This window comes from Vicugna pacos, chromosome 18 (assembly GCF_048564905.1).
Source record: "Vicugna pacos chromosome 18, VicPac4, whole genome shotgun sequence".
NCBI lineage: Eukaryota > Metazoa > Chordata > Mammalia > Artiodactyla > Camelidae > Vicugna > Vicugna pacos.
Window position 1 is genome coordinate 43,502,210 of NC_133004.1, and position 12,821 is coordinate 43,515,030.

Sequence of the window (12,821 nt, forward strand, 5' to 3'; positions counted from 1 at the left end):
TTCTGCCAAAAAATGCTTTTAAAAAGGAAATAATAAATACTGATTCATCCAGATGAATGGGATGTCCAGCAATGAGCTCAGGACTCACCCCTCTCTCCAAATGGCTAAAAACTTTCACTGCATGGATTTCCCCCCTTTTTAAACTTGCTTAAGTTAGTAAAGTACACCTGGACCCTGTGATTCTGTCTTCACCAGAAACAGCAAAAATCCACCTTTTACTTTGGCTTCATTAAGATCTCTTCATATTTGGGTGTTTAAAATATAAAGCTTTCTCTTTTTGTATTTGCTTTGTATTAAATACAAATATTTTCCCTGTTTTGTCATTTATCTTTTTGAATTGAAGTACAGTTGATTTACCATGTTTCAGGTGTATAGTAAAGTGATTCAGTTATATGTATATATATAATTATATATGTATATTCATATATATGTATATATATATAACTTTTTCAGATTCTTTTTCATTATAGGTTATTACAAGATATTGAATACAGTTCCCTGTGCTATCCAGTAGGTCCTTATTATTTATCTACTTTATATATAGCAGTAGGTATTTGTTAATGCCTGTCATATATCTTTTTAACCTAATTTTTCACTTTTATATTCTGTCATAAAGACCTTCAAAAATTTTTTCGTGTTCACATCTTTCACTTCCTACTTCTCATGTGTTGTGACCTTGTACTTGAGGAAGCCTTCCCCATCCTTAATTTCCTAAGTAGTTGCCTGTGTTTTCTCCTGTTTTCTTTCTTTTTTCTTTTTTGTCTCTTAACGTATCAATTTTATGGAGATAACTGGCACCCATCTTCAGGATTTGGAATCATTTTCCTCTCTCAATCATTTTTTCAAAACTAACACATCTACCACAACCAGGAAATGCAAAGGTTGAGGAAAAAAAAAACTGAAGTTTCTAATCTCATATAAAAGAACAGATTCTGCTCTGAAGTCTAGGGACAGTCTTGCCTTAAAGGCAGGGGAGATACTAATTGCAATATATAAAATAGATAAACAACAAGTTCCTACTGTACAGCATAGAGAACTACATTCAGTATTTTGTAGTAACCTTTAATGAAAAAGAATATGAAAAGGAATATATGTATGTATATTGTGACTGAAACATTATGCTGCACACCAGAAATTGACACCACGTTGTAAACTGCCTAGACTTCACTTTAAAAAAAAGAAGCCACAAGCAGCAAACTTAATGGTAAAACATTAAATGTTTCCATGAAATGAGAGGCTCACTATTACCGCTACTGATCAAAATGTTTCTGAAGTCTCAGAACATCATTAATTAAGGAAAAGAAATAAAAGGGATCAATATTAAAATAAACAGCAAATTATCTTTATGTCCAGACTATATTTTTCTTTCTAGAAAATCCATAAAAACCAACTGAAATTAAAGTCGATAAAGTGACTCAATATAAGAAAAACAAAATAAGGCAAGGGAGGCCAGGAGTGCCAGGAAGCTGACCATCCTATCTGAATTCCTTCTTATTCAAAATACGGGGATCATATCCGTTTGTTGGGGCTAAGTCACAGAGGATGACAGACTGCGAGACTTAGACACAAACATGACCTGCCCGACAGGTCTGGAGACTGGAGATCAAGGTTTTGGTAGGGTTGGTCCCTCTGCAGGCTTTGGCGGAGGATGTGTTCCCGGTGTCCTGTGGGAAAGGGCGTTCCTTCACCAGCACGTACACTAGGACTGTTCTAAGTGGGTGCTTCGGGTTTGCTTATTCACATCATCACCAAGCTGCTGGATGGGCTGTCTGGTGGACCCGCTGGCAGGAGGATTGGAGGCTGGCTCTGACGTCCCTCAGCCATGGACCCAAGGCCTGGCCACAGCCCTGCCATGCCCGACCCAGACGCTGGTTCACCTTCCTCCTGCTTATTTGATTTGATGGTGACACGCTTTCTTTAAGCTCCCCATCTCTCTAGCCTGGCTGGCACATCCCGCCCAGGGATTTCCAAACTGGAAGTGTGTCACTGGGAAAGTTACAATTCAGCCCTAGTTAGTGCTGTGGAACTGCAGTCTAGGAGGCTGGTCCAGGCATCTGCACTTCAATATTTTCTCCACTGATTCTCATGCAGGAGGGATTGCATTGACCAAACATTTCCTCTCGTGCTATTTCTGCAGAGCAGCTACGGCCATTGTTCTATAAGACTGCATCCGTGGGGGGAAGAGAGGAGAGTTTTCTTCCCTCCCCCCCTCCCCTCCCCCCTCCTCCCAAACACATCAGAGTCAATCTGAGCTGCTTACTCCATTTTTGGACAACATACCAACACATCTTAAGATGGGCCCCACCCAAGTGCAACAAGTCTGGACAAGGTGGCCGGGGGAGAAAGGACTATGCAAATCCTGATTCCAGTATAGATAATGCCATCATTAGCAGATTAGATAATGTAACCAGGGCTTTTCGCAGGAGAAAAGGGAAATTTTAATGGGGACTAATGGGGACAGAATATCAATCTTCTAATATTAGAAAGCCTGTTAACCAAGAAAGAGACAGAGACAGAGAGAGACACACAGAGAGACAGACAGAACTTCTGCTAGGTTACGGAGGGACCCAACCAACTGTGATGGTTGAAAGCATGATGGATGCAAATCTGAACTCATTTGCTTACTAACAATTGACCTTCTACTGCAACAGGACACTGTTCTCTTTCGTCAGTGCCTTTCCCAGCGGTGTGGACTCCGGGGAGAGCCTGGGCTGGCAGAGGCTGTGCAGGACCCGCGGCGCTGTCCGCTGGGCTCTGAGACCTAGTCCAGCTCAGAAAGTCAGCAACGGCAAACCAGAGAGACGCTCAGTCTGTGCACCTTGAATGAACTGATTGGACTTTACATTTGTGCCTAAATAGAAACACGTAAGTGTTGGGCTAAATAGAAACATGTAAGTGATTAAAATCCAAAATAAAACTTTAGGTATTTCCTGAAAAACAGAAGTGCTTCTCATTAAAGTTCAAAGAATAATTTAAAAGCAAGACTCAGAACCAAAATGCAGACACAACCAAAGTGCCCGTTGACAGATGAATGAATAAACAAAACGTAGTGTGTATATTCATATAGTAGGCATTATTTATCCCTCAAAAGGAAGGAAATTTGGGGGGGGATGGGTATAATTCAGTGGTAGACTGTGTGCTTAGCATGCACGAGGTCCTTGGTTCAATCCCCAGTACCGCCAATCAAAAAAATTAAACTAAAATGCAGGGGAGGGTATAGCTCAGTGGCAGAGTGCATGCCTAGCATGCAGGAGGTCCTGGGTTCTATCCTGGGTACCTCCACCAAAAGTAATAAATAGATAAACCTAATTTCCTGCCCCCACAAAGAAAGGAAATTTTGATGCAGGCTAGCACACGAATAAGCCTTGAAAACTTCATGCTTAGTGAATAAGCCAGACACAAATGGACAAATATTAGACAATTCCAGGTCTATGAGGTCCCTAGAGAAGTCAAATTTATAGGCAGAAATTAGAAGACTGGGGGAGGTGGATAGTAGTGAGTGTTTAATGGGGACAGAGTTTTAGTCTGGGAAGATGAAATGTGTTCTGGAGATGGATAGTGGTGATGGTTGCACAACAATGTAAATGCTTGATGCCACTCAATTGTACCCTGAGAAGGGGCAAATTTTATGTACGGTACATTTTATCACAAGAAAGAAAGAAAGAGACTCAGACACCCAGTTGAAAAGCAGGATGAGTGGCTAGAAGGGTCAGAAGCAGCCCCCCCCCGATACTGTGTGACCCTGAGTTGGCCAGTTTCTTTTCTGCACCTGTACTCCTGTGTATTTCCTACCCTACCAGAAAATAATATAACCTGTCTTGAATTGGAGATTTTTCCATCTAGTCTTTTTGTGCACGTGACATTTTTACGCATAGGACACTCAAGTGGTAGTGAAATTTCTGGGCCAAGAGTGATACACATTCTCAAAATTTTGATAGAGTTTCTTCACTGGACTCGAGGGGCAGGCTTTGGGCAATCCAGAGACTCTGTGAAATTGTAGACACCCTTTGAAGTGTATAAGCCCATGGACAGTTGTCTCTGATTTTAGGTTGTCAAAATGTCTCCTGGACTTTCAGGTATCCGAGGGTAGAGGACCTGTATTCTCCCACAACAGAATCCTGAACACAGCATCAGTTAACATTGAGCAGAAGAGCTTGGCCAGATTGAGTTTTTTTTTTAAGTAATTTTTAATCTGACGAGTCAATGTACCCGGGATCGATGTTTCTCTGTACATAGTTATCTCACTCTTATGAGGTTTCACTGTTTCTCCTTACCCTAAATTTCCCTGTCCCTCTCCTAAGAATGGGATGAAGGGAGGGAGTCCACCATGGAGAGAACCACCCTGTTGGGAAGAGGTAAAAAGTGATCTGGGCACCTTGAGGATGCTTTTGGGGGGTGGTCAGAGGTGAGGTCAGTGGCAGGAGATATCATTTATTCCCAGTCTCCAGGACAAGTGGTCTGGCAGTTATACGTGTTTTCCTTCAAACGGGTTGCCAGGTTGGAATGACCGATGACGTCAGAGGCTTCCAACCTTCCTGATTGGATGGACCAGACTCCGTGGTGCTGGGCAGCGGAAGTGGACAACAGCATCTGCCCAGAGCTCCTCCCCACTACCAGTTCCTCCTTGGCCTGGAGAAGGCATAACACGCTTGCGTTTAGCCAGAATCCAGAAGAAGCTTCTGGACAGAACAGAGTCTAGGTTTCGTGGAATAGAAGAACTGGGGAGAAATCATGGCCAACTGTCAACCGAGTTCCCAATTTGAGGACCAGAGCCCCCAGCCCAGCTCCTCAGGGCACCCCTTGGAGGTGACTGTCAATGAAGAAAGCCCAGGACCGTCGTCAGGTGAGGGAGCTGGAAATCTGAGAGGGCTGACCAGTAAGGAGGAAAGGGTACAGAAGTTGGGAGGGAGGACCCACGGAGGTGTGTGTGAAAGAGGGATTCAGACAGCCAGGGATCAAGGAGAGTATGGCACTGGGGACATGGAAAATCTGGGAAGCATGGAGAGAGGGTTAGGAGGTGAGATCCAAGGGTAGGAGAAAGGAGGAGAGGAAACAAGGGGAGATCTCTCTTTTCTTCTTCTTTTTTTTTTTTTTCCTAGTAGGAGAAAGTAGCTATCATGAGGAAGAGTTTTGAGGTCAGGAAGCTGGAAGAATAGGAAGAGGGGTGGAGGGAGGGGTGGATGGACAGTGACTGAGGAGAAAGATGAAAGATGACTTGGGAAAAGGCCAACAGTCTATGAGACTGGAGAGGATGGAGGGAGGGGTGGGCCAGGGAGGTTTGGGTCACCAGTGGCTGAATTCCAAAGACAAAAGCTTCACATTGTAGCCTGTTTTCTTTACCCAGCCCCCTGGGCCAGTTCCTGCCCCCTGCCTCCGTGTCCCGGCTGGAAGAGGAAATGGTCAGTGGCCTTCCAAGAGGAGGTGGAGGACAAGACGGTGGCTGAGGCTGAGGACACCTGGGTCGTGGAGTCGCTCTGTGGGCTCAAGATGAAGTTGAAGAGACACCAGGTGTCTGTGGTGCTGCCTGAACACCATGAGATCTTCAAAAGGATGCTCGGTAGGGACCCCACACCCAACACCCCAGCGCACCCTCCAAGCCTATACTAAAAAAAAAACTTCCAATGACTACACTTTTCCAGTTCCAATTCCCTGCTAACTGATGGGCATTTCCGTCCCTGGAGGACTCTGAACCTATCACACCTTGGGGACACTTAAAAATGATACAAGATTAGGTTAGACTTAGAAATGATATGAGATTAGGTTCATTTGATTTCAGCTGTGCCCCTGAGACTCCTTAGTTCTTAATGGTCTTTTGAATCTAAATGCCTTAGAGTGTGTGGGAGAGGGAGGGGGTGAGGGGGAGGGAGGAAGAGGGGGAAGGGGAGGGAGGGGAGGGTGGGGGAGGGGCCAACAAGCCATCTTTGTACCCTGACTTCACTGTCAATTGAGAAACTGACTGTGAGCCCCTGATGGCCTCTGCAGCGGTACATGCACACATGATGAGGGGGCACCACACTCCCAGAGGGGGAGTCACCCCCTCTCCTCACCCAGTGAATGGTCTTCCCTCCCCTCTTCCCATCAGCCTTGCCCTTGGCCAAGTCCCGGAATTTCCCCACGTGAGGCTGGGTCCTCCCTCTCTGCTCTGGAATGCTTCCATGCCAGCACTGTTTCGGCTGTCAACCTAACATATGCTCTCTTTTCACAGAGGATCCCGTCATTAAGAGATTTCTGGCCTGGGACAAAAACTTGAAAGTATCTGACAAGGTAAGACACCTGCTCCAGCCCCCGTCCTGTGGCCAGGGGTGCCTTCTAAACCCACAGCCCCGCGCCCCTCTCCAACCTGATGCCTTGTCAGCACGTTCCTCCGGGCTCTAGGGGTCTTGCAGATCCCCAGGGTTCTGAGCCCCAGGTGTGCCCTTTTGGTGGTTGCCACTAAGCCCCCCCTCCTCTCAGCTCCTGGGGACTCCAAGTCTTGGCTCCAGCTTATCGCCGACCCTCTGGTGCCGGCTGTCCTCAATACACGCCCTCAGACCAACAGAGCCTCCCATCCTGGGAGCATCCAAACTCCGACCTCTGACCTCTCACCCGCCCCAAATAGTCAGGCTCACCCAACAGGGGGTTCTCCTCTCCCTGAGAGCTGCCTCTCTCTCCTTTATCCCACTGTTCTTTTTCTCCCAGGACGTGACCTCTCTTTTCTGTTTTTTCCCCTTTTCCCATCAGTATCTCCTGTCGATGGTGATCGCCTATTTTAGCCGTGCTGGCCTCTTCTCCTGGCAGTACCAGAGGATCCATTTCTTCATAGCTCTGTGAGTATTTGACGTTATCCCATCCATCAGTGTTCAGCACCCTGGGAAGGCGGAGGGAGGGAAGGGGAGCTCTTACCTTCAGTCTATTTTGTTGTTAAACCCACTCGTACTGTTTGTGTGAAAACACCCACTTGTGTGTGTGAAATGATAGGATTATTGTGTAGCGGTTTCTTTTTGAATCCAAGTATGTTTTTGTTACTGTTCATCCTAAGAACAAGCAATCGACCATCCCTCCTGTAGGTTAAAAAGCAACACAATGTGAACCCTGCTACTGACACCATCCTGCCCCGAAGCAAACGGGCTGTCCGCTTTCTGTTTCCGATTCCTCTGCTGCACCCCCTCCCGTATCAGTCCCAGGTGTGGTTACCTTCCTCTTCTGTGTTCCCATGACAAATGCCACAACCCAGGCTCTCAGTATATAGCAAAATACTCCCCATGGATGTTTCTTACAAGTCTCTCCTCAAGCCAGTCGGCTTTATTTGCCTGAATATCCGTCCCAAACGCAGGTCTGGGGGTGAAGGATATCTAGCTGAGTGTCAGAGCACACGCTGAGTGGGCATGCGGTCCCTGGTTCAATCCCCAGTCCCTCCATTAAAAATAAACAAACCTAATTACCTCCCTCCCCACCCCCACCCCAAAAAACAACAAAGCACAAGTCTGTCGGCTTCACACAATTTCACTGGCTAATTACCTGCCAACTCAGCCAGAGGGCTCAGTTGGAATTCAACCCTCTACAATCTCCATTATACTTGCTTACTGCCTTGATACTTTATTTCTTTGTTTCAAGGTTCCTTCCAAATACCCTGCCCTCTATTTGTACATTGTGCTTCTGCCCAGATATCCCCCCTACACATTCATCTGAAGAAATGACCTCACCCTTAATGAGGGCTCAAACACCAAACCTTCACGCTATCTTCCCTGATCTCCCTAACTTCTGCATCCCAGGAGCACTTAAGTCAAAATCCCATTATAATGGGATGTTTTGGATTATAGTTATTTATCTCCCCCCTCCCCCTTCCCCAATCCCCTTAGACTAGACGCCTGTGGGAGGCAGGTCTTGTCAAAATATCCATGCATTCCTGAAACACTCAGCACAATTCTCTTCATTTTGGAAACATTGAAGTTACAGTGAGTCTACGAGGTAATCAGTATTGCATTTGGCTATGAGATAAAGTGTCCCTCCCTCCCTCCCTCCATCCATCCATTCACTCATTCATTCAATGAAACCTTGTCAAGTACAGCCTACATGCCAGGGAATATGAGGTGACAGGAAAAGAGATTCAGGAAGTGTTGTTGCCTTAATGCATCAATATGAACCAAGCCCTGTATCTGTCATTGAATAAGAGAGGGATGAACACAAAAATAGATTAGATCAGCTCCTGCCTTCAGGAACTGTACAGGCACCTACAACATAGGGAGACAGGAGTGTGTACATAAAACAAGTCGAAGGGGACAGGGGTTTTGGTTTTTATCTTCATCATCAAGGTGTGAGAGGAACCCTTCGGAAGGTCCTGCTCAGCAGTGGCTCCTTGACGACTGGGTGGGGCTGTCATGGGCCCTGCGTCCTTTCTGGGAAGCTGACCTCAGGTGGCGGTCCCTCCCGTCCTGCTCCTGACCAGCGACTGATGTCTTTCCCCAGATACCTGGCCAACGACATGGAAGAGGATTATCAGGCCCCGAAACAGTCCATCTTCCCGTTCCTCTATGGGAAGAACCGTGCCCAGCGTCCCTCGTTCCACAGGCTGCGCTTCCAGTTCATCCGTTCCATGGGCTGGAAGACCTGGGTCACTCGAGAAGAGTGTGAAAAGGTGGGTGGGCTTTGGGGACTCGGGGGGCCCAGAGACGAGAAGGGGGATTGTGCGGGACTGGAGTTGAGATTTGGGGATGGGAAAGAATTGGGGGCTGGATGAGAGAGGGAGGGGTCTACCTGGAGAGTCAGCATCATTTCAGGAGGCCATTTATCTTTCCAGATCCAGGCTTTTGACCCGGAGCTCTGGGTGTGGGGTCGAGATCGCGCCCTCTTGCCCTAGAGGCCCCAGGACCACGCAGGCCTGAGGTCATCGGCCTGAGGAAAGGTAGGTCTGCGTCCTCACAGGTGTGGACAGAATGATTTGTGGTTTATTTAGGAAATCTGAGGAATCCAATGGCTGGACCCACACAACCTCACGTCACCTTCCGTACCTTCCATGAGGCAGGCCAGCCAGGCACACAGACACGGAGTCAACCCCCAGCTACAAACCGACCACCGCACACAGATACAACCACGCTGAGGCCTGTGGGTGCCCGGCCTCGGGGAACCCAGTTTGTCCCAGAGACATGAGTTTGGCTGAAATCATTTCACCCAAAGTAGTTGAGTGCAAATAAGAGCTTTGATGAAATGTTGATTTTTGTGGATATCTTCCCAATTTTTCCCATCTATGGTGTTTCATGTTTCTCTCTTTTTTTTTAGCATGTTTTTTAATTGAAGTACAGTCAGTTTCAATGTGTCAATTTCTGGTGTACAGCACAGTGTCCCAGTCATGCATATACATACATATATTCATTTTCATATTCTTTTTCATTAAAGATTATTACAAAATATTGAATATAGTTCCCTGTGCTATACAGAATCCAGTTTCTCTTTTTAGTCCCTGTTTGGTCTTACAGCCCTCAGGGGTCCCAACTCTGAGGATTTATCTACAACAAAGTAAACGTCTACCAATAGGATATTAGATAGAACAGCCTACATGTTCAATAATAAAATATAAATTACGACCAGCTGTATTTTCGTCCAAATTCACTTGCCAATTGCTTATGGCCAGATCACCTGTGAGTCTTTATTCCCCTGACTCACCACTTCCGGACCCATCTCTCCTCTTGTACAATGACACACTTCCCCCTCAAGCTTACAGTCAAGGGAGTTTGTCAGAATGAGTGAAGGTTAAGAAATGATCTTCAGAGTAGCTTATTACGATCAACACATTACAGGTATAGATTGGGCAGAGGATTAAGCAAAGATTTGGTTTAAATCTCATGAACTAGCCGTCTTAGTTCGCTTAGGCTTCTCTAACAAAATACTACATTCTGGGTGGCAGAGCGCATGCTTAGCATGCACGAGGTCCTGGGTTCCATCCCCAGTACCTCCATTAAAAAATAAAATAAATCCTACGGACTGGGTGGCTTTTAAACAGCAGACAACAGTTTCTTTCACAATGGCAACAATCTCATTCAGAGCCTAATCACCTCCCAAACGATGCACCTCCTAATAACATCACCTTAGGGGTTTGGATTTCAGTATATGAATTGTGTTCTGAACACAAACATTCAGACCATAACACTAACCAAATTTAAGACCAAGTATTATGGTCAAACACGAGGAGCCAGGGTGAAGCCAGGGATCCGGTATCGGGTCTCATGGTTCACGATGTTGACTTGTTAGTGATGTTTGTCAGATTTTAAGTGATGCAAAAGGACCAAGGTACAGCAGCATTCTCTACATGCCAGCTCCCTGAGCAGAATTGCCTGGAGTCTCTGCAAAAAAGTAGATTACTGGGCCTGACCTTAGGGGTGTTCAGTGATTTTTGGAGTCAAGGTCACCAAAGTCCAAGAATCACACTTAAAAACAATGGTTCGTGATTGGGGTTTAGAATGGAGAATTTGAAAAAAAAAAAACCTGGAATTATAAGTTGGTCTGAACTCTAGTTAGAATTGACGGAGAATGTGAATAATGTTTATAGCTGTGAATTTGCCTCTTGAAATCTGATATCCTCACTCTTTCTCTTACCTCCAGATCACGGAGCCCAGGGGAGATGGCGGATTTTCAAGAGGAAGTCAATCCAGACCCTAATGACAGCCTTGAGTACGGAGGAGAGAAGCCTCTTGTGCAGATAATCGGGAAGAGCCTGGCATCTTCTAGAATGAACTGAAGAGAGTAATTGAGTCGTGCTCCCGGGAGCTGGGTGTGCTTCTAGGAGTCTGTGGCGGGACGAAAAGAAATCAGGGTTTTTTCAGGTTCCATCCTTTCCTAAGGCACACCCCAATGTTCAAATCGTTTAATTCAAATCTCCCCCGTGATAGACGTTGGAGGTCCCGTGTTTTTTAATATACTTGGTTGCCCCAGCCTAGAACTATTTGAAGGAGAAGTGTAGGGGCTCAGAATAGGAGAGAAATACTTTGAAATATAAAATTAGAGCCATAGGATTGTGCCATAGTTTTCACTGGCTTATTTTGAAAATATTGTCCACAAAGTATTATATTTACTTTTGTATTTATGTATTTATTTTAGATCATTTTGAAATAGTCATCGGTTTGAAAACACATGTTCCTACAAAGTTTTCTGATGAGTATTATAGTTATATATATGTAAATACAATTTTGTTCACAATTTTCGAGAGGTTTTTGTATTTTTATCTATTATGCTTGTATAATATAGCCATTCTACTTATAGCTAGCTGAATAATTCCTCCTCCAATTCTCATAAACATTAATTTTTATTCTTTAGTCCTCATTATTGAATTGTGGGAACTCATTTGTAATTTTTTAACTTGTCTCGACATGTTTGTATGTCATTTTAGATTATTATGGAAGACAGTGCAATGCAGCTTTGGGGGAAATATAATAAAGACAAACATCTTCTCACATTCATGACGTGTGTGGTCATTACCAGCCTGGTTTGTCGGTTTCCTGTGAAATGAGAGATTGTTTAACAGGGTTGTGATTATCCAACCATATTTCTTAACTCTGAAAAATAATCCTGAATTATTTTTGGTATAGAAAACTGTTTCATGGCCAATAGTCCACTGTTGATATAGATGTAGATATACACACCACATCTTCTTTATCCATTCCTCTAGGGATGGACACTTAGGTTGCTTCCATCTATTGGCTATCAAAAATAATGCTGCAGTGAACACAGGGGTGCAGATATCTTTTTGAATTGTGTTTTTGTTTTCTTCAATCAAAATACCCAGAAGTGGAATTGCTGGATCCTATGATAGTTCTACTTTAAAATTTTTGAGGAATGAAGTGTGCTCCTTTTGACACGAAGTTTACCTGGTGCTGTTAGGTGAATCCATCCAGGATCTCTGTGAAGACCTCCCGAACTGTTATAAAAGTAAGCTCATGACTCTTATACAGATATAACAATGAGCACATTTGAAGTATTTTATTTGATTCAAGAAGGAATCTGAGAAACAGACACATTATATATTAAAATTAATATGTAAAAAAATGAAGGCAAAACTTGATTCCTCCTGGGTGGAGGGTTGGGGATTCAACTGAACTTTCAAACAAGTGGACAGAATTTGCATGTTACCTACAACTTTCAAAGAGGTGAACAGTAAGCTCAAAGACAAAGAAAGAGCTCAAACCAATGCAGAGTAATGTTCCCCAAAGACTACTTAGTTTTCCATTGAAACACACAGTTCTATTTTTTTCAAAAAGGGAATTGAACATTTTTATTTTAATGTTTTTGTCTCATTCCTTTTCAGGTGAAGTTATCCTACTAAAGTAACTTTTTTTTTGGCAGTCAAGTGCAATCTTATTTTATTTTTAAAATTTATTTATTTATATTAAATTTTAATTTTATTTTTATTGACGTGTAATTTCCAACATTAGTTTCCCAAATGAGCAAAGTGATTCAGTTATACATATACATACATATGTATTTTTTCAGACTTTTCTCCATTATATGCTAGTACAAGAAATTGAATATAGTTCCCTGTGCTATACAATAGGTCCTATTGTTTATCTGTTTTATGCATAGTAATGTGTATCTGTTAATCCCAAACTCCTAATTTATCTCTCTCCTGCTCTTTCCCCTTTGGTAACCATAGTTTGTTTTCTATGTCAATGAGTCTGTTTTGTTTTGTAAATAGATTTGTGTATACATATATATATATATTTTAGATTCCACATATAAGTGATATCAAATGATATTTGTCTTTCTCTGACCTACTTCATTCAGAATGATGATCTCATAATGTTGCTGCAAATGGCATTATTTCATTCTTTTTATGACTGAGTAATATTCCATTG

The 12,821-nt window shown here is 43.8% G+C and overlaps 1 protein-coding gene across 1 annotated transcript; it reads left to right on the forward strand.

Annotated features, from left to right (window-relative positions):
- Positions 1 to 4,577: 4,577 nt before the first annotated feature.
- On the forward strand, positions 4,578 to 11,429 carry LOC102545321 (speedy protein E4-like). Its single transcript, XM_031676819.2, has 7 exons — positions 4,578 to 4,843; positions 5,345 to 5,557; positions 6,206 to 6,264; positions 6,721 to 6,806; positions 8,446 to 8,614; positions 8,777 to 8,881; positions 10,576 to 11,429. Exons 1-6 carry the CDS (start codon positions 4,732 to 4,734, stop codon positions 8,834 to 8,836), a joined length of 699 nt encoding a protein of 232 aa, XP_031532679.2. The 5' UTR covers positions 4,578 to 4,731; the 3' UTR covers positions 8,837 to 8,881; positions 10,576 to 11,429.
- The last annotated feature ends 1,392 nt before the right edge of the window (positions 11,430 to 12,821 follow it).

Bases quoted from the DNA above. Each gene is read 5' to 3' on its own strand.
- LOC102545321 (XM_031676819.2), top strand. From the start codon at position 4,732: ATGGCCAACTGTCAACCGAGTTCCCAATTTGAGGACCAGAGCCCCCAG. The intron at 4,844-5,344 runs GTGAGGGAGCTG...TTCTTTACCCAG, and splicing joins AAGCCCAGGACCGTCGTCAG to CCCCCTGGGCCAGTTCCTGC. The intron at 8,615-8,776 runs GTGGGTGGGCTT...TTATCTTTCCAG, and splicing joins CTCGAGAAGAGTGTGAAAAG to ATCCAGGCTTTTGACCCGGA.